This window comes from Stigmatopora nigra, chromosome 3, assembly GCF_051989575.1.
Source record: "Stigmatopora nigra isolate UIUO_SnigA chromosome 3, RoL_Snig_1.1, whole genome shotgun sequence".
NCBI classification, from domain to species: domain Eukaryota; kingdom Metazoa; phylum Chordata; class Actinopteri; order Syngnathiformes; family Syngnathidae; genus Stigmatopora; species Stigmatopora nigra.
This window is the reverse complement of record NC_135510.1, coordinates 4,613,408-4,635,971: the sequence shown is the minus strand read 5'-3', so window position 1 is coordinate 4,635,971 and position 22,564 is coordinate 4,613,408. Positions and strand designations below refer to the sequence as shown.

Sequence of the window (22,564 nt, the reverse complement as noted above, 5' to 3'; positions counted from 1 at the left end):
TTGACAGACTCTGTCTTCTGTGGGGGACGTCCTTTTTTCATCAGACCCTCTTTCTTTTTTTGCGCCTCAAGCATGACCAGGCTCTGCTAAAACTGGCATGAGAGGCTTCGGTACTCTGGACCAACGGTTAAGGGGGGGCATCTACAACCCACACTTTCCCCACAGGACTTCACCCACCCAAAGTGAGATATGAAGAGCATCACTGATTACATGTCTAATACGTTCTATGGCTCATCACTCTCTGATGTCCACATGCAGTACTCGCACACCCGCACACATGCAATCACTCTGTAAAACAAACGCATTGCAGTATCATGACCCAGAAGTGTTCTATTCATCAGGGGATGAAACCAACTGTCTATCAGATTTGATCATGAAGCTCATTGAAATAACAAATATACATACAAAACTATATAGTAATAGATCGACTTTAACCTGTTGATTAGTTTAAAAAAATGGGTTAAAAACACCAGCTCATGATTAAAAAAAAGCAGATTCAAGGAATAGTGTTGTTGTTGTTTTTTCAGGATTGATGAGTATAATAATGTGGAGCTATGGTCATAACATTTCTGGCTAAGTCTCATAATAATGTGCAGCAAGTGATTTGTTGTTGTGTTTATGCTTAGTACCATGCTCTTTTTTTAATGTCTTTTTTTAAATAATTAACGGACCTTGATCTCATTTCAGCCATGAATGTCTTTTGTCATTTTAATGAGAGTTGCCACACAAAATGAGGTGTCAAGGCCAAAGTTATACTTTTGTTGCCTTTTGGGGCAAAAAAAATGTATATGAGGCTAATGATATTGTAATGTTTGGGCCATTGCAAGCTTAGAGCAAAAAATATATCCATTATTCTCACACAACCACTTCCCGTCTTTATGTAGTTCGCAATGAACATTCGAGTGCACACATTTGTGCATCTGGGAATTGTTAGTTTTTAGACATACAACAAAAAAGTTATTGTTAACAAGTAAAATACAAAAGTCAAGAACAAAGCTTCCAAGAATGAAGGTTTACATGTCATCCCAAATGGGGGAGATAGAAGTTAACAATAATTAATTAATTTTATCTGTTAAATAAACAAAAACATTTGGAACAGGGCCGTAATCCAAATGTTTTTGCCTCAAGAGCCAATTCAATAATTTGGATGTATACTATGTATGTCATATATTGACGGAATATCGCTTGGAATTTCAGTACTACTAGTTACTTGTCCTGCGCCAATTAATCCTTCCTGTATTTCATTTGTTAATCCCGTGAGACAGCTGTGTTATGTTCACTTGTCTCCAGTTGACTAGACCTTAGCCTTAAAGCATCAGCAGCAGTTATTCTAAACTAATGGACATGGAAGAAATTAGCCTCTCACCCAGCTCTTGCCTCTTGGTAGATCACTTGATGAACACTTCATGAAGGCATGAAGGAGACTGGGTGTGATGATGTTGATTGAGGCTGGAGTAGGGACTGTGGAATAAACCTAATATTAAATAGATTGGTGTGCAGACCTGTTTGCATAAGTAGGAAGGATTTGCTATCGAGCGGCAAGAATATTCCATGCTTACGTCTTCAGGATTTATTCAAAAGCCATTTCATTAAGTTTAGCAATTTAGCGAAGCTAGTTGATACTAGCAAGGACTCAGCAGTTAAACCGCTGGCTTATTCCTTTCCTTTCCAAATACTTTGTGTTTGCTCATGGTATCAATATTTATTCCGTCTGGATCGTGCTTAGTTTGCGCTGTAAAGAAGAGCAAAGTAACACATGCACTTTCAACATGCATTTAAATACGTTTAAATGTATTAATATCAATGCAGAAACAAGTAAAACCTCTATTTGTACAAAACTACCTCAAAATCTTAACCAAAGCATGAAAAGAAAATCTGCAAATATCAGTTTAACATGTCGAAGACGGAGTCCATTTTAAGGATTATAAATAGCAAGGTGGCCACCCTACCAGTAAGGGCAATCCTGCCTGAAAAAAGCTGTAAAAAGACAGAAGACTTGACCGGTGGGGCGTGAGATGCAAATTGTTTTCCTCCAACTGAGAAACTGATTGAAATTGTTGAGGAAGCGGCCGAGCTGATCGCAGACCTCACAAGCTCATCATCTCGGCCTTCGGCTCCATGACTCGTGGCGAGATCAACTCCCCGTGTCCAAGCAAACACAGATGTGTCCGCCTCATTCAAATGCTTTCCTTAGGCAGAGCCCACAACTGCTCCACACTCACCGTTTGGCAATATAAATCTCATGGGAAAATGCCCATTTTTAGCAGAAAAGGAAATTCCTTGACATACATTGGTCAACCAGGATTTGAATTAAGCTTGAATACATTTCATCTCAGTAGGTTCAACATAGAGGTTGTTCATTCTTCTATACGTCTATACCACATGGATCCCTGCGTTGAAGATAATGCCCAGTTCCAAGGCCCCAAGGTACCTCGGCAATTCTTTTTAAACAGCTTGCCTGAATAGCTTCTTTCCCTTTTGTTGACCATGCACTTCACTCATTACATGTATTATTTCCCAAGGCTTTAAAGCTCTAACCGTAATAAGATGATTAGCATAATGCGCCGCTGAATGGGCAAGCGTTTGCACCACAACAAAACAGCCTTCGACTACTTGGAAAAAAGACATTTGTTGTTTACAGGTATACAACCTCTTACAAGTATACAGGCCAAAATGACAAAAGGCATTGATTGGTCTGTCATTTGGGGATTCATTGAGCAAATTCAGATTTTTAGAAAGTTATCATTTGGGTCTTAAACCTAACGCCAATATTGTACTGAACTGTTTAGTTATTTCACAGGAGACTATACGGCCAATCATAGCAAGATTTCAGCACAAACTAGATGCAGTACGATAAGGAAAACACACATTTTTGTAGGTTAAGTCATGTGGGTAGGCAGTTCAAAATCATTTTACAAATGTTGACTTTAATAGGACCTCTACAAGGGATCAAATATGTATCTTACAGAATTTTTCTTGACAGCAGCTACCAGTCAGTCAAGTGAGGAATGCCTTTTTCCTGTTCTGATTAGATTTCAAATTTATTTCAGTGACCTGGTCTCTTTCTGAAATCTTACAAATATGAAACAATGTTGCAGTAGTCTCTCTTTTTCAATTTATTAATGTCCATTCCACCAATACCATATATGCTCCCAAGAAATTGATTTTTCCTTCATTGCTGACTTATTTATTGCATAATGTTGACTCCGTACAAATGGAAATGTAGAAGGACAATCTGTATTGGTATAAACGGAAAATATGAGGGTTTCAAATCCCTTACATTTTTAGATTTCTCATTTTATTACACCAAATAGATACTTTATATTGAACAGAAAAATAAGATAAACAGACAGTGAGACAATCAGTTAGACAGATTCGTTCACAAGAAGCTACAGCTAGGTGGGCAAGATAAATAGCCCAAGAGAATTCGTGGGCAATTTCACATTTACCTTTGTTTGAGGATGGCTATATCCATGAGTGACAGTCAAGTGAAGGTGTCAGTGAAAAATGAGTTCATCCCACTCAAATATAAAACTTCGCTGTTACCTCTGTCACGATTCTCTTGATTGTGCACATTTGTCATTTTGTCTGACAAGGGCTTAAATATCTCACATATCTTCCTGGTGACAATTTGACCCGATACCAAAAATGCTCAAGCTTTTGTTGGGGATCATTTTTGCATTGTCAATATCTGGACTGATTGATCGCGGCAATAAAGCAATTCCCATAATACAGCTGCCTTGACGGTTAACCACTTTTTATATTGTAAAGTTGTTGAAAGGGTGGTCATTTTAGCAACATCCTTAAGATCTGCCACATTATGTTTGGAAGTCCATTGGGGAAAGTCTGTCCCCCAATGGACAAGACAAATATAGTTAGTCCTCCTAGGCCTTCCCTCTAATCAGCTTAGAGAAAAGCGATGGGTAACGATCTTCATTGTCTGCCGATTGATGTTTTAGCCCTTAAGGTGCTGGTGATCAGGACCAAGTTTCCCCAGACCCTTTATCTTTTTGTTTTTTTGCGCCCCTGGGAATCCCAAGTGCTGGGCGCTTGGCAAAGATTTTGAAACCCTACCAAACGTGCAACATTTCTGGAAGTAGGCCAGTCTCAGAGATATCTCAACATAGGCATATGTGGCATAACCTGAAGCTGTTTTACATTTACTCTGCCACCACCTCCTCTATTCTGACCATTCTGTCGCTGCTCATTTCTACCCTTTTTGATTTAAATTGCATATGGCTCCAATTAAGTTTCGCATTAAAATGTCCACTTAAATTGTCCTGAAAGCGTATGTACATTTTTGCAGAGTGTAGCCTGCCATTTAACTGAGAATCATCAATTCCCCTGTATCCCAGTTGAACACTGTCTTAAAAGTAACACAATCTGCGCATAATGAATAAGTGCAAATTCAATGCCAAATCCCATTGGACACATGGAAACAAACAAATGTCTGCATCTTTATCCATTTGATATTGTGTTCTTCCCCCTTACATTGTCTGTTATGTCCCCTCCTGTTGGGCACTCACATTTAATTGTCCCAGTTTGAGGTTGCCTTTTCTACTTGATTATATTTGTGACCTGTTGTTTTTAAATGCTAGTGCAAGATTAATCTTTTCAACATCTCCATTGTGATTTTGCTAGGCAGAGCTCTAAATTAAATAAGTATCAAACAAATGTAGTACCTAACATTTAGAGGATGCATTTTCCGTGCTATTTCCGAAGTCCAAATGGTTCGCAGTTTCTCTTCACTTTTAATGGAACTTCTTACCCATCAATGCAAATGTGCGATTGCAATCAGTGAAAAAAAATCTGGGTTTAAGATTAGGCTGACAATGGGGGTCTTGGGTTCAAATCCAGATCAGTCAACCTGTGTAGAGTTTGCATGTTCTCCCCAGGCCTGCATGGGTTTTCTCCAGGTACTACGGTTTACTCCCACATTCCAAAGGCATGCATGGTATAGGCTGATTGGTCACTCAAAATTGCCCTTAGATATGAGTGTGAGCATGAATGGTTGTTTGTGTCCTTATGGCCTACAATTGCCTGACCACCAATTCAGAGTGTCACCCACCTCTGGCCCGAAGTCAGCTAGGATACGCTCTGGCACCCCCAGTGACCCTAGGAGGATAAAGCGGTTCAGAAATAGATAGAGATTTTGCTATGGATGTACTTTCATTGCATTTTGAATGTGTGTATAGACACTGATAGAGTTGTCTATTTTCTTGTGGCTTTGCAGCCACTTTGCATAGTGACTCAATTCCAAGGCTGTTAGAGCACTGGGCTGTCCTTGGCTGTCACATCTCATCATTGGCCATTCAGTGAGACAGCTGGGCAGGAGGCGTGGGTGGTGGGAGGGGTTGTGGGGCCAGCATCTGAGCAATGCAACAGGCTTAGACTGCTTGACAGATGATGAGTTTGGCACCAAGAGTCTTATTGAATGCTGAGGAATGAGTCTTGGTTATATAGTATCACACATGTAGGTGTTGTAGCGTACCCATGTGCAATAAGCTTGAAGAACCAACTTTGCCATGACCGCCTCCCACATAGAAAAAAAAAAGAAAACGGTGCTCACTGTCAAACAATCACAGTGTTGTCTCCCCATTGATATTCGTCGCAGCTGTGGCCTTCATGCACTTCCAAGTCATCTTTGGCTGCCTCCAGCAACCATGCATAATGGAACTCTGTACCACTTCAGACCTTTTGCTTTCCTCCTTCTTCCTCCTCTTTTTCCTTTTCTGTGAGTGTTTCTCGAGGTTTGTACTTTCGGAATAGCTACGTTTAAAAATGCAAACTTCAGTCACAGGATTGGACACACTCGATGCTTTTTTAGAAAGATGCAGTAAAAAAAATAATTCTGATTTGAACCTGAGCATCTGATTATATATTTTTTAAGCATTTCCCTGTTTATTTGACTCAAACTGAAAAAAATAACTAAAATATATGATGAGTAATGGCTAAAATACTATTAGAGCCGACGTTTTCAAGATAAGTTACTAATATTCCAATGTTAAAATGGATGGGTTTTTCATCTATTGAACTATTAATAAGGGAAGTAATTTGTAAAAAAAAAAATATTATACACATATTACCTAACAATGGTTTTAAACAGTAGTTTGAAACCCCAAAACTAGATTGAAGCCCCATTTTGAAAACTTCACACTGGTTTCAAAACCCCTTTGCAATGCTAACACTGATTTTAAACACTACTTTAAAAACATCCCATATTCCGACATGTCATGTTACAGCATCTAATCTCATATTGTCCCACATAATGGTCGCATAAATGAAGGCCAAAATTCCCTGCATCCTGAAGACCAATGTAAAACCAAAACCATCCAAATTTCCAAAGCAATATGTTACAGCCAACGCTACTTCGTCCAGAGTTTTTTCTTCTTCTTACATGTTCCCTTGCCCCTTTTATCATTCCTTGCATTATTTATACCCTCATTTGCACCACGCAGGGAGACCCTCATGTCTGCTTTGTGCGTTCAGGTAGTGTGCGCACCACATCCATAAAGACAACACGCACGGTGAGGCACTCTTGACTACACGCTGAGCTTGTTTGCTCTGTCTCCATGTGACGAAGTGAGAGCGAGACATAGCAGATGTTAGGCTTCCTGCAAAGAATGGCATGAAGGCTTTCTGTCATAAAAAACTGCCTGCCACGCATTACTTCAAAACATGTTAAAGGCATCTCCAACAACCTTTGTTTGAAACTTTGTGCCTATGTAAATGAACCAATATTTGACTTCCCTTCCGTGTTGCCAATTCCCCTGCTGAGTGCAAGGCGCAATGTAAATGTGCATTTTGTTTTGTTACGCCTGCCAATGCAGACACTTCATTGTTGCCGCATCAAGCTTCAACAATCTCAACAGGCTGTCCGCCACGCTGTCACCAAAGCCGCCGGTGCAAAACCGAGAAGACAGAGATATATTTCAATTTTTACGAACATGAAACAAAAAATATAAAATGCAATAAATTCAGATTGCTGTTGATTCCCTCATGGGAGAAACAAAAAATTACTGAAGCCACCATAGTTTCTAATTATATGGTGGCAATAACACACATTTATCATCTCCAACATCATTGGAAGCTAAAGAGAAATAAAAAACAGCACAAGACAAGTGTTATGTTGCATGATATATTATCACATGTGCTTGTACTGTATTTTATCCAGAGGCACATTTAAATGCCTTCCTATCATGCATGGGGAAACTATTAGTTATTCATGATAATGTGCGGATAGCTAGTAAATGTTGGGTATGTATATGCACACAAAACATATAAGTGTTCTTATGGTATTTTTAATTATACTTGAGTACACCTACACAACTGCCCAGCTAATGTATGTAATTCAACTTAATTATTATTATTATTTAAATTTAACCCGTTTTATATAGGTAGCACAGTTAAATAGTGGGTAACATTTCTGCCACACAGTTTCAATATCAATATTTCAAAGTTCAGAGTGTATTTATTGATGCATTGTACTTTGTCTTATGGACTTTTGCCATACTCATGATTTGCTGAAGTTGCCTAGTTTCTTTGAGTGTACTCTGGATATAACTAGAATCAATCACATACTGAAATATTTGGATTAGAAACCGTTAAAACTGGACCTAATCTACCAATCAGTTCCTTTCTTTCATTCTGTTTCTTTAAGTTGATAAGATGAAACAACAGCATTCTACTCTGAATTCCAAACTGCAGTTTTCATCTGTTTGCTTTGGCTAATCTTTGTGATTATTTTCCTAAAAAGAACAGTAAGCAGTTTTGACTCTTATTGAACAATTTTTACCACACTTCATAAACGAACCCCCGGTAAACAGTTGGTTTCTCTCCGACTGGCTTGTTAGACTGGCCAGGCGCCCAGATGTGTGAGAGAGCCCTCGGGCTGGAGCCAACTAAGGCAACCATAACATAAAGAGATGCTAATTTATTTGATTGATAGGATGTTATTTATTCTTAAGGTCAAGCAAGGATATTTGCTCAAGTGTCCATTCACCACAGCAAGTTTAAAATTTCGGACTATTGCTCTCACAAAGAAAGCCTCAAATACAATTTGACACACTTTAATTAATTGTTTTTTTATTAACCACTTCATGTCTGAATTTACATTTCAATATGCATGAATAGTATTTGAACGTTAGGTTCTTAGCATTCTGAATGGAAATAGCTTTGGAAAGTATTGTACAAAATGATTTTCAAACTAAAAACACTGAAAAAATGATTAAAAAATCTCCATTATTGATTTAAAAAGGGGAAAATCAGGAAATGTGAAAACAATTATACTCTACATTTTAATTTGATCAAAAACAGAAAGTCGGCACTCATGATTTACTTTCTCGGGCCGCACAAAATGATGTGGCGGGCCAGATTTGGCCCCTGGGCCACCACGTTGACACCTGTGTTGTAGACAATAAAAAAATTGATGACATAGTGGCAAAATTGAGCACATAAATGTAAAAAAAAATCAGTGTCTGGGAGCAGCCAGTTGCAGTCAGTGATATTTAAATCTTCTATTTTTCCCAACCAAGTCCTCCCTATAAAGAAATTCATCAGTTTGCTTCAAATTGTAAATGTTGGTTTAATCTATACCTACATATCCTTACCTTTTTTTTTTATAAGTGAACAAACAATTGTGTGATATTCCCATCATAACACGCTAATTAATTCTATTGTCAAAGAAGCCAACATCAAATTCTGTTTCCCCACTTGGGTTGTCTTTATTTATCATCCTGATGTCTTTATAGTAGCTGAGCAATAGAACAGAGTGTAAGCCATAAAAACATGAAGTGCGTAAATAAAAAAATATGAAAGGAAAACAATAAAAGGGAATAGGAATTTGTCGCTGTGGAAATGACGCCATATTGGTGCTACTTGTTATAGATTCAGAGGGATACTTGCTGCGCTTGTTAGTACTCTTCTGGAGGGGACAGGGGGTCTTATGGGGGGGCAATGTGAGCTGCCATGGCTCAACCATTTAGTAAACATCCCCGGCAAAGTGAAGAGAAAGGCAAAGTTTGAAGCGATTGGAAGTTGGAGATTAAAATGGGATAACTGTCAAATTACAAATGCATGGTAACAGTACCAAAACACCATAGGATTAAATGTTCTGATGGATTATAGTTTATAATCTGTGCCAGAGTTTTGACCCTCACAAATTCTGAGAGGATTTACAGACAAAAACAATCTTTGACTGTAATTTTCCAATGGCTACGCCTATGCTTTACAAAAGTGTCTGTGCTTGTGGAAGGCTGTTCACCACTTGTAGGTGTAAAGTTTAATGAACTGTAAAAGACAAATATTGGAAATACAGGAGGAAGGTATTGGAGGCTTTATCAGTATTCTTTTACCTCATCTACTAGTGAAATGGGTGAAAAAAAGTATATAAATAGAATAGAGTTCTGAAATGACCAATCATTTTGTCACTGGGAGAAAGTTCAGTTTTCTGACCTCTAAATAATTTGTGCAAATAAATTTCCTAACTCTTATATCTAACAATTTATCTGCTATTCCCTCCTTTATGTTTCTGATCAAAAGCTTTGACAGCATGTGCTAAGCATTATTATGACCCATATTTCAAAATGACGCCATGATCTGCTTTCCACCAGTCTCTGTTTGTCATCGCAGAAGTATAATCAAGGCTAATGACTCCATGAATTAAACAAAATAAATCTGACAAGAAGAGTTTGATTTAAACAGAAAACAAACATGGATTTTCAGGAGCCTTTGAAATAACAAAATAAATGAACAGCACTAGTCAGTGGATTAATGGGAACATGTTGATGTAGCGACACTTCCCATTTGCTATGTTATTACAGTGCAACCTCAAATAATAAATACAAATCTATTATGCGATGCTCTTTGTCTGAGGTTCTATTTGTAGATTAAAGAAGTCCTAGCCATTTCGATTTATTACATTGTGATTAATTTCCATTATATTAGCTTGGGTTACATGGGATCGCTCGGCAAAAACCCAGTGCCATTACGAAAAAAAAAATCGACCTCCCTTTTAATACAAAATAATTAACTTTAAATCTCTTCTAACATTCCATTATTTTCCAAAATATCAGGGAAAAAAAAGAAATATATTGTATTAATCATTTCACATTGCTTAAAAATATGTATTGTGAGGGATGTCACATATAGGGATAAAAAAGAATGACAATTCAGGCTTATATTTATTGAAAAAGAGCCCAAACTAAAGATCTTTAACATTAGAGGCAGTGTAGTATCACATACCAATGCAATGAGCTACTATTGTTTAATTGTACATGCTAGAATATGTGTTTGATAATGGGATATTATATATAAATATTGGGAAATTAGGGGTAAGTGTATTTTTGAATAGAGCTAAATCATTTTTGACATTGAATCATTTCATGGTTGAAATTCCACATTGAAGGAATGTTAAAGAAACAATTTTGTGCCAGTTTATTTTGAAACACATTGAAGAAATGTGAATATTCAGTCTTTTAATGTTGGAAACGACGATAAAATGATTAAATGTCGACATTGAGTCATTTCATGGTTGGAACACCATTATTTAAATGTTTCATAGTGAGTCATTTCATGGGTGACGTAACGTTGATTAAACATTGAAATGGCATTATTTAGAGGTTAAAACACAATGTCGCTTAAGTGTTGACATTAAGTCATGGTTAGAACACAGTGTTGAAGAATTATTGAATAAATCTTGATCATGTATCAGTTCAATTTCAAGTGTTGATTTGACATTTAAATTTAGACAATTTATGGTTTAATTCCAACATTGATTAAATGTATAATGAACCATTTCGATCTTGAAACACAACGTGAAACCTTGATATTTAGTAATTTAAGGGTTAAAACTCAATGCTCACTAAACATTTATATTGAGTCATTTCATGGTTGGCACACAACATGGGATAAATGTTGTATATATGTTGATATTGACCATTTCATGGTCAACCTCAGCAGTTCAGGAAAGTAAATTTGTTAATTTCAGAAATGTAGCAGTGTGTACTGCAAGTGTTTTGCACATTGGACATGATGCATGTTCATCAAAGCACCAACACGACTTCCAAATGAAGTACAGATGGAGCAATTCAGTGGAGATTGGTTGTGGTGATATATACTATCACATGACCAAATGATGTGGGGGAGCCTATAGCCTTCAGTGATGAGCAGAATATTTGTCATTGAGGCCTGAAGCCATTTCATTTCCGTACCATTTTGATATGAAATGTTATCTGTGAATAACTATTAGCTAATAACAACTATACAGTACTTTTATTTTCAATGATATCCAAAACCAATCTTGTGAAACCAAATATTCCTTATGTTACATTATCACCAAGAGCTTGTTCCACATCCAAACTACATCATATTAGAGAAAACCTGACCCAAGGTTAAATGTCAGTGCGGTCATTCGTTTTTTTTTTTCATCAATGCCAATGAGCGATCGGTTTGGCTAATGACCGCTTTGTGCCACCTCATCAAAAATACATTGTGTTGTCCATCCTCCCCAGTTATCTCAAACAGGTCAATACGAAAATGGCCTCAAGAACACTCTCAATGACCCCCCGCTGCAATTAGAATTCGGGAACAGCCCCCATTAGTGCCCTTTCGTTATACATGGTGACATTCTCCCAGCGGAGACAGTGTGATTTGTCAAGCACTTTTGGAGGAGCGTCAACCTCTTACTTTTTTCCCCAGTAATTCCTCAGTTTAGTCTAACTCTTTCAAAACCTTTTAAAGCGACTAAAGGAATCCAAGAACATCCAATGACTTGCGTGCCATATCCTGGAATTTGTGGGTTATATTGTGTGATTTATTTTTCTCCCTTTTAATCAAAACCAACAAAACACCTGATTCACTGAATGTCTGAAAAATATATCGCTTAGAATTATCTGGAGGATAATAGACTGCACCCGCCAACAGTGGTAAAAGCTAAAGCTGTTCAATATTTGCTATCGCATATCAATATCTGCACTGATGAGTTGGGGCCTGCTTCACCTACTCCATAATTGTGATATGAAACGGAACGAAAGCCAATTAAGAAGGAACCTGAAGCTTGTGCAGATATTGGAGCAACTGCTCATGCCAGGTGTTTGTATAACATGTCTCAAAAGATGCTCCTGAGAATAATAATGCCAGAAAGGTTTTCAAACGCAATGTAGTTAAGGTGATATTTAGCCTAGATTCTTCTATTTCTTACTCTCTCTTCTTTTCTATAATTTCTACATTTATCATGACAGCATGCTCCCTTTAGGTCAGTCTTGAAGATATTTGTGGGCTATTTTTTCTGAGATAAACCTATTGAAATGTTGAAAATTATTACGTGTATCTGGTTTAAGACTAATGACTTTTATTGTAAGACGTTAATAAATTATAGGAACCTGTATTGATTAACATACGGACAGGTAGACCATCAAGTGATTTCACCAGGGCAAATCCGACTGAAACGCTCCACTTTTCATGATGAGACTGCTGACCCTTTCAGCCAATGAACACATGCAGCTATCATTTGCCACCATTGGAAAAGGAAAAGGAAATGAGAAATCAATCAAACACTTAAGCCTCATTTCATTGTGTAAGAGAGCTGATCCATCAAGGGGTCAGTTACAGTTGGAGGCACTTTGCATTCCAAAAAAAGCAAACATGAGGGACTTCTGGTTGAAGTATTGAAAGGTGAGTGTAGAAGCAATAGCTGTCATTAATGATTAGCCCGTTCTTTTTTGTTTGTCCATGTGAGACAAAGCAAGCTACGTCTGGCTGTGCAACATGGAGGCCACCACTGAGCCAAAATCTGTAAAAATATGGATTACCATGACAATGAGAATAAATACTGTCATTGTGAGTGGAATCTCAGTGGAAATTAGGCACATTTAGTCACAAACTGCAAATGCATTCAAAATGGAAATGATTCCTTCTTTGATCATTTATCGTGTTGTCTTGGGGGTTCTTCAAACAGTGGGCTTGTCGCAATAAACATTTTCTGAACTCTCTTTGAATACCAACAACATTCATCTATTTTCTATAGCCATTGTCCACAAAAAAGGTCCTGGGACCTATCCCAGGTGACTTTGTTCCGGAGCCACAACTGCAGGGTACAAAAACATTAATTTTCACACTAGTGGACCGTTTATTCAAAACCAAATTTTGTAATTCCTTGTCTTTGCGTAATGTAGAAAGTAAACTTAAACTAACTGTCTATCCATCTCGCTCTGTGACGTTTGTACTAAATACAATTAACCTTGAAGTGCCTTTCCCTTAATTGTCAGCCAGTTAGTCACATGTTGACTTGAAGGTCCCTTTTGGTCGCCGGTCAAATCTACTTAGATATTAAACAGTACTTAGATATTAAACAGTACTTAGATATTAAACAGTACTTAGATATTAAACAGTACTTAGATATTAAACAGTACTTAGATATTAAACAGTACTTAGATATTAAACAGTACTTAGATATTAAACAGTACTTAGATATTAAACAGTACTTAGATATTAAACAGTACTTAGATATTAAGCTCTCTCTTTTAGATAATAAACTCTCTTTCTTAGATATTAAACTCTCATGAATATAATTTTGAGAGGTAGTTTCAACAGTAAACTCTTGCCACCATTTGACCGGCGACCAAAAGGAACCAAAAGACCGCCGACCAAAAGACCGGCGACCAAAAGACCGGCGACCAAAAGACCGACGACCAAAAGACCGGCGACCAAAAGACCGGCGACCAAAAGACCGGCGACCAAACGTCCGAGCACCGAAGATTCACAATCATACAAAATGGCCCATTAAGCATTTTCATTGAACCAAAAAATATAATAGAAGAAATTTGTTCATGTCCTTAACGTGATATACTTGCTCAGAAATCACAACAATATCAAGCGCATGACCACGAATACACATGTAAACAATGGGGAGTCTTTGAATTAAAAGAAGCAAGGGAGAGATGCCAGCGCAAGAAAGCTGCACACAAAGGTGCTTTCCAAGCTTGTGAGGTGCGTTGCAGCACTTTGCCTTAGGGCACATTGTCAGCCACCAGTACTAAATTCACACCCTTTCAATCCATGGGAATTAAAGCAACCACAATCTCTTTCTCGATCACATCCTCATGAACAAAGATACTTAACATTCCAAAGCTGTCTCCTTTTTTGGTATGGTTTCAAAGTCATTGTACCAGCCTTTACTGTATGAATAAAGATGCACGGATCTTATAGTCTTAAAAAAATATATGCATGTAAATCCATCTGGGCAGCAGTTTAAAGAAACCTCCGTGTTAAGATAGGAATGTATAGAAAGAAAAAATATATATAGAAATTCTTTGATTGGCCAAAAGTTCAAACTTGTTAACAAAAGTTCCAAACATGAATGAAGAAAATAATTTGTATATTTGATTAGGCTTTAAAAAGGGATACCAAAGGTTTGGCCTGTAAATTTAGAGTTGCTATAAGCTTGTCCAATGACCTTCACTATGTCAATCACTTGCTACATACAGCATGGATGTTATTTTCTGTAGCATGTGTCCTTCAACAACACAACCGTAATGCATGTGAACCATAATTTAATTCTGGAGAAGAAGACAGCGATGCATGTAAAACTCAACGTCATTCATTCTTCTCAATGTGCAATGGTACGGTATTTTATCCTATATGCAGTGCCATTACATTTTCTACACCAGAAAATGAATAAAGGACTCAATTGAATAATATTGATCGCAAATCTTTGTAAACATCTCGCCCAAACTGGACATTTCCAACTTTAGTGTGACAAGTGAGCTACACATTGTTGTACTTAAATATTTATAAAAGCGCAAATATCAACTTACACGCAATTTTCAATTTCCCAACTCTGATCTGGGAATATTTAAAGGGGGCTACGCACCAATATATGGCCAAATTTGCAAAATATCGGCCTTGACAGCAAGACTGAGTCTTTTATCTGAAGGTTCAATTTTATTATCTGTGATTAACCTATTTTTACACTTGAATCAGACTTAAATTCTACACAAAATCAAACGTACAGCATCCTAGATCAGATGAGTTGCACCTCAGAGTTTTCAATGTAATGCAGTCCAACCTAAATTTAGAAAAAAAGCACATCATAAAAGTGCTCCACTTGCATGTATTTTTCATTTGTTGATAGAAACCACAGGCTTAAATTCTCTCTCCTTATGCAATCAATGTTGGAAGAACATCTGTATTGATTGCTTGCAAACACTGTCTCAAATCTAAAAATAAAATAAAAAATCATGTGGACATTTTGTAACAGTGGCTGCCAAATAACTAACTTAAATATAGGCTTATAAAAGTAGAATTGTTCTTTATTTGTATGCGTATGCTCCAAAGATGATGAAAAACACCTCTGATTTTGTTCAAAACTTTAACATGTTTCCTGTATTGCCATCAAAGTGAGCAAAAGCCTGATTTACAGATGTGTTCGATATTTTTGGCCTTAAAATACAATTAAATATTGTATTTAGAGTGAAGGGCATGACAATTAAAGCATCAACTCTTTGTAAAACCAGAGAGATTTGCCAGTTTAAGATAGTTGCTATTCTTAATGTCCCTTTTCTATCTTCCTAGAAGTCACACCAGTTTCTAGAAGATGCACAAAAAGACAAATCACACCATGCTCTGAGGAAAATAGACCCGAAATGCGCAAGGTCTGGAAAGCTTCATGACCCAATCAGCTGTTTATAGATAAGTAACCAAGAAGTGCCAATGTTGACAAGTATTGATGTGACCGCCCAAAAAAGAACAAGGTAAGAGACTTCTTTTCCTTTAAAAAGAGCAGTCAGAACATTTGTATAAACTAAAGACATTTAAAAAAAAATACCTATTTTTAAAAGAAAAGATGTTTGCTCTTATTTTTGGTTGGATCAGAGAAAAGGTAAGTCTTGGAATTGACTGATAGGTGTGCAAAAATACAAATACACACACACACACACACACACACACACACACACACACACACACACACACACACACACATGCACACACATAAACCATAATTCTGAAACTCAACAATCAACCAGCCACTTTCATCATCTGCAGCCTGCAGATGTACACCCTCGGATCTGTTGTGCAAATGAATAAATCGTGTGTTTCTCCAGGCCTCCCCGGGCAACAGTGTTTAATATAGACAGACTGTATGTTGATTGCTGATTATTTGAGCATTGATTGAATGAAATTGTCTCCTGTTCAAGTCGCTGAATTAGAATTGTGATCATGCATTAGTTGAAATGTGACTGCAATCTCGTTTCCAACTATGGTATGTTTGGCAATTCATTCACTTTCTCACAGTTTGGGCAGTAGTCTCGTCCATGCTTCTATACATGTCTTGCCACTAACTACAAATAATTACATTTCATTAAAAAAAAAAGAACAATAATTGTAAAGTTAAGTCCCAATCCTATTTTAAAACCTCACCAGATTCCAACAAACCAAACAGTATAGCTACAACGGGAAAGAAAAATATTTTACATGAAGAAAATAATCCATTTCCTTTGCCCATTACGGCATCAGTGGCGTGAAGCTATCTGCACTGTGCACCTGGTTCTTTTCCAAGGGGATGGCATTTAGTCATGAACCCGTTCTATTGGGCATTGGTCTATTAAATAAACCTTGCAACAAAAAAAAGAAAGAGGTTGTGCAATGTCAAGCAAAAGAAAACGAGTGCATAAAAGCGTATCAAAACGGAGCCTCCTTGTTTAGTACCGTCAAGGTGCTTTGGAAAAATGTTCAAGGACACCTGTTTCGCGCAGACTCTGTTTGACGAACAGCCCATCTGAAATATTGTGTGGATGATGAGAACCACACACTTTGATGCATTGCGAAACCAATACAGGTAAATAAGTGTTTTGTTTTTAATGATGACTTCAAAACAATTAGACTCACCAAACCCAATTACCCTTAAGCATCAGAATAAAATCTGCAATTCCAGATCGCCAGAAAAAAACTAATCTGCATGGAAAATCCACATAACCTGAATCACACTTGGCAATTATGCTAAGAAATGCACAAAGCCTCAGGCTGTTCTGCTCAATTATCTTACAAACAAACCCCCCAAAAAGAGAGCTGGAAAGTAGTTTGAATGCTTTTGGACAGTGATTTTTTAAAGTGAAGTTTGACTGCCACTGGGGGCCTCGAATACTTGAAAAAGGATTTAGTGAATGTTTAAATTTGTTATTTATTCAATCCACTTTAGTATATTTATCGAGTGCATCAATTGTACTCAAATTTACACTTTTGCAACAGGGAGTCTGTGAATAAATCATGTCTTAAATTGCAATTTGAAAATGTTTTTTTTTTAACATTATGCAGCCATGCTGAGTAAAAACCTTTTTATCAAAAGGTCTGTCATTCCACAAACCAGCTTTATAAATTCCACTAATTCGAGGCACCCTGCCGCTTGGTACCGCTATTCTTGGAAGTGTAGGAAGACGGAAGAGAAGATAAGACACTATGCAACTAGCTAGTGCGTCTCGGAAATTGGAGTACCTGCTGTCTTGAATCGACAATTCAATCTTGGTTTATAAAGACTCTCTCAGAATTGCGCTGATTGAGAAATCTCCCATTCATCAGGACCCAGACTTGGCCATTATGATCAAACGGCACCCGTGTTGTGTATCCATTATTTTAAGCGCCAATTCTTCATACAGAATTATCCATACCACCTCATGGAGTGTTGGTAAGACCGAAATGAAACTTTCTTATGAAGAGGAAATTTTTCTGTCTCCCCAATGATGTAATCAAGCACCAACCTGCCTTTGATAGGGATGATTTTGAAAATCCTTCGCTTTGAGACTGCTCTACCTGCCTCAGTCTGAAGTTTTCTTTAGAATTTAAGAAAGAGATGACCTACTTGGTTGGGTTTTTTCATCAGAGAGTGGGGTAGTGCTGGATTTTTGTAGAAGTGTTCATTTAGCCTGGCATTTCATATTTGTTTTCTTTTTTTGAATGTCATAGAAACCCAGACTAACTGAAAAAGGATTTGTTTTCTCTCCAACATAAAATCAAAAACCATTCTGATTTTTACATCAACTGGTTTGATGATCCATGCCTTGAAAGTGCTGATATAGGCCTGGAAGTTGGAAGTCGAGATCACTGGAAATGCTATGGAACTTTCACAGGGGCAATGATCAATCTATTGAGCAAGAGTTTTACTTGTAAGTTAATCAAATCTGATCCTGCTTTTACAGCTCATATCTGGAGCATTCTGTGCCCCTCAGAATGCTAGTTTGACAGTAGTTTGACTTCATCTGGGTACAAAAGACAACACCTCCAAGAGAGAGGAGAAGGAGACAAGTATCCAGGTAGCAATGTGAGGATGGAGAAGCTGCGCCTTTAAAAGCACCAGACTCCTCCTCCACCGAGTGGAAGCAAGGAGCCAAGTGGTGTTGGCAGGAGTCTGAGCCACATGATAAACTCTGGCATCAGCTCGCCTTCATCCGGCAGTCGGGGAAGACACAACTAAGGTGCAGGGGGCAGAGACTGTAGAAAGAGCAAGAGCGACAGAAGGTGGGGAGAGAGTGAGAAGGAGAGAGGAGGGGTATTAGGCTGGGGTGGGCTCAGTGGTCAAAGCGTTGAGACACGGCAGACAGACAAGCGAGGAGAAACTGTCATTTGCTCGCAGCTCCCCTTTTTCACAGCTCTACTCGTCTGTCGACCGCCTCGCCAAGGCAGGCGAACGCCAGCGGTGGATGACGGGTGGCTCATTTTCAGCGTCCCGGTTATCGGAGTGACGCTCGAAGCGGCGCTGACAGGAACGGAGGCGGCCGTGTCTTCTCTGGCCACTTTGGGCTCCCCTCAACAGACTGCCAATTGCTCTCCTGCCTCCTCCCGCTTGTCCTCCACACAGACTCATCTTCCTCTTCTTGATGAGCCGGAGAGTCAAAGACCCCCGTTGATAGAGGCTTCTCTCCTGTCAAGACAGTAAGTAAGGGAGTAAGGGAACTATGCATGCCTGTTTTTGTGTGTGTTTGTGTACCAGTGAGAGTGTATGGAAGACAAAAAAAGTGGTGTTGAAAGCTTGTCTTTCGATCCCAATGCCAAGGATGTGCTTGGAGAGTTTGCTCTGGACAACAGTATAATGTGATGCACAGAAAAAGGGAAGTCTGTGAATCGCACACTGATGCTTTCTGACACGAGCTCCTAGTTAATCCCTTTCGCTGTCCATCCTGTTCACTCCGTTGTATGTTCAAGGTGCTGCGAAAGATTGGGGGAATAAGAGATTGCTTTCCTTTTTCTACCCCCCTATCCCCATCTGTCCAGGTGCCACGTGAGGCCGGCCAACGTGCACCGTGGCAGTAGCGTCGCACCGAACGAATCTGACAGGAAGCGCTCCTCGTCGCTTGTTCTCCGAGGCACCGCCAGGCATCTTTTTCGGGGATTTATCTCATCCTGCTTGATGGCGCTGAGCGCTCTGCCTATCTGAAAGAAGAGTCAGCATAGGAAACCACACACTGCACGGATAAGAAGTATAATAATTATCCAATCACGGCACGGGTAGGCAGACCCGGTTCCCTTAGCAACAACTGAGAGAGACAGAAGAGTCTTTTTCTCATTCGGCTCTTTTGGGGTGTTTTTTCTATGGGGGCACACCCCGATGGACTACTCTGGGCATCAAGTGCCACACAGATTCTAGGGAAAGTCACTGCTTTGCTCAGTAACTGTGTCTCATGCACCAAGATTTCTATTTTTTCTTCTTCTTCTTTTTGACCACTTCCATACGAGAGTCACGTTTCATAGGCCTAGGAATTAATTCTTCCTTATCCTCTGCCACCTGGAATAAATCCTTCTTTTGGGAAGGAAGATTGGATTCTCAAGGAAAAGAGCTCCAAGGTACACCGACCCTCCCCCTCTGACAATGACTGAAAGACATCATTATTAAGTTGTCATTTGCGCTGAAACAGAAATCTGAAGTTTATTTCGACGTGAACTATTGAACTCCCTCATTTTCAATTGAGCACAAAGGAATATCCATTATTTTTTTCGACTCCCTTACAAATTTCATAGAAGAAGACAATTAACTGGGGTGTTGTATTTTTGTATGTCTAGGGCGAATGGATATTGATCGACTTTTATAATCGTAGCATGACATAATATTGCTATGTTTTTCACATGTAAGAGGGAAAAGCACCTTGCCAAGCATAGAACTTTGTTTTAAATAGCATCTCCTCTAGAACCATTTCAGCTGTACACACTGACACATGAGATGAGTTGGTTTAGTGAGATTATGTAAGATTTTTTCTTTTTTATTCCAGCCTTTTTTTTGCTTCTCCTTTTTTTCCATGGATTTATTGTGCTTCACTTTTCCTGCGCTCACATCATTCTCCCCATTTTTGGATGGACGCCATGGCTGCCTGAGAGTGACCAAGTGCCGAGTGTGCGGGCGAGGAAAGGTGTTTAGGTCGTCCAGGTGCTTTTAAGATGTTGAGGTCTCCCTACGTGGTTGGAGCCCCTGTTCGGATCAGTAGCACTGAGGCTCCTGGTAGCCAAAGACATGGACCCCGAATCGGCTCCCCCACGCCCTCAGCCTGTCGGCCACTGGCCCCACGTCACTTTGTGAAGGATGTCCCTCAGCAGAGCTCAGGCCCGGGACACCTCTGAGACCCCCAGCCCGAGAGAACGCATCCGAAGTCATATGAAGATGGTGATTGACCAGCTGGAAGGAATTCTCAAAGAGCTCAAAGATGTGGCCAAGGAACTTCGGGAGGTGAGCTTGAAAATTACATATTGTACGTCTCGCTGGAGGGTTTTGAAGGGTTGCGATGGGGAAAAGTGGCTTCTAAGTGGGTGTGCTGCCAAGGAAGAGTTCATTTAATTAAGCGTAACATTCTCCTCACAGTGTGGAGATTGTGATTAAGATTTGAAGTGAGAGCTGAGTTTTTCAGTTGTGCGGCAGGAGAATATTGTTGATTAGTACCTCCAGTGAAGGTGCCTTTTTCCACCCCATCAAATATGAGACAATTACTAACACTGCTCATGTCTTCAATTTAAAGATGGGTGTGAGGTGTGGGGGTAAAATCTGGTGCAAGAACCCAATGAGATGCATAAAGCTTCACTTTGAGAGAAAAAAAAGGGCTTAGATAAGATCCCGCACTTAGTACCGCAACAGTTATGTAAGCATTTTGTTCAGGATCAACGAGATTTCTGTAGTTTTGCAACTGCAGCGTGTCAAGGATGATTGAAAAGGACTCGACAAAAGAGAGATTCTATGCCGTTTTTAACTTTAAAATCAGAAATAAAAGAATAGAGTCTTTTACTGATAATCTCAGTCCACAAGTACACAATTGCCCTCGTCATCTCTTTGGGATCTTCCCCTAGCTATGAGCTTGTCTTGCTCAGCTTCTCCTAAAGAGTAAGATAACAGCAGCTGGGGAGACAGAGACGGATGGGAGCTTGGCTAAACCCATCCAGCATCCTTCCAGTTATTAACCTTCCACCTTTTCCCAAAGAGGCAAAGGCAGAGGAAGAGAAACGTGCTTTGAAAATGCCGCAAAGGTCCATGTTGGTGCATGTAACATCCATAAGACAGGAGGGGGGAGGCTTTAAATACACGTTTCGAAGCTGCCAGGGTGTCACAACACAATCCCTTTGCACATATTCTTTTAGACTCTCACCTCTTATGTACTCAGAGGCGCAAGGGCACGGCTCACAGCAAGCCCCCTCTAAAGTAGGACGGCGAGGCCATGATTGACGATTATGGTGCTACAGCAAGTGGAGTAATGCCGGCCCGGAGATATTTATGAACAAACACGCGCCTTGTGCCACTGCCAGCCCCCGACGCCTATTACCATTAAGGGAGCATGATGACTCTAACATAAGTTTGGAGTAATGTCTCAATCTCTCGTAGATAGACGGGATTCATATTAGACTCATGTGGTGGGGAAGAATTCCCCATGTATTTTATCATTTTCTCTTAAGCCTCGTTTGTTTTACTTTTGCTGTTCTTCTCAAAGACCACGCTAGTAGAAAATGGGAGGGTCGCGATCTGTTCGAGGTACATTATTGCTACAAATCACAATAAATTGAGGTATTGAATTGCCTCATAAAATATTGCAGCATTGCTTACTATTTTAAATACACCATCCGTTGTATTTGTTGTTTCACTCTTGTTCTTTGGAATTGGTGAACAGTTTAAATATACAGTGAACATTTTTATACTAATAGGAACATCATTTTTTCTCTACTGTCCAAGACATATGAATACAATTGATATTACTAATGTTAAATAGTGTATGAACACCTAACGGCTTTTACAAACATTTGATTTGAAGTAAAACCCAGCTGAATGGATGACAAACCAACATAATCTGAATTTGAATGCAAATTAAAAACTAATATATCCCGAACCCATCATTATAGTCATAAAGTTTAATGTAAGCTACAATTCATTGACACCTAAAAAAATATATTGCTGCATTGCAATGTGTTCTTTCACGGCTGCATTAAAGAGTATATTCATTGATTCCGTATCTTGAAAACATCGTATAAATATAAAGTGAGGGCATTCTGCAGTCACCTAATGATTTTCCTCCATGAAATCTTTGTGGCTATTAGCATTCAAGGTACA

General features: G+C 38.8%; 2 protein-coding genes across 3 annotated transcripts in view; both read left to right on the top strand.

The window, feature by feature from the left end:
* The window catches only part of ubl7b (ubiquitin-like 7b (bone marrow stromal cell-derived)), a 259,966-nt gene that overhangs the window by 69,491 nt on the left and 167,911 nt on the right, over positions 1–22,564 (top strand). The gene's annotated exons all lie outside the window — the stretch shown is intronic.
* The window catches only part of insyn1 (inhibitory synaptic factor 1), a 93,426-nt gene that overhangs the window by 19,373 nt on the left and 51,489 nt on the right, over positions 1–22,564 (top strand). The window contains exons 2-3 of one of the 2 annotated variants that reach the window (XM_077713873.1): positions 15,571–15,749; positions 20,253–20,704. In XM_077713873.1, coding sequence (XP_077569999.1) covers positions 20,561–20,704 — 144 coding nt within the window. In that variant the 5' untranslated portion in view covers positions 15,571–15,749; positions 20,253–20,560. Of the gene's footprint in view, positions 1–15,570; positions 15,750–18,354; positions 18,922–19,260; positions 20,705–22,564 lie in introns of those variants that run through there. The other variant, XM_077713872.1, reaches the window with a different exon arrangement.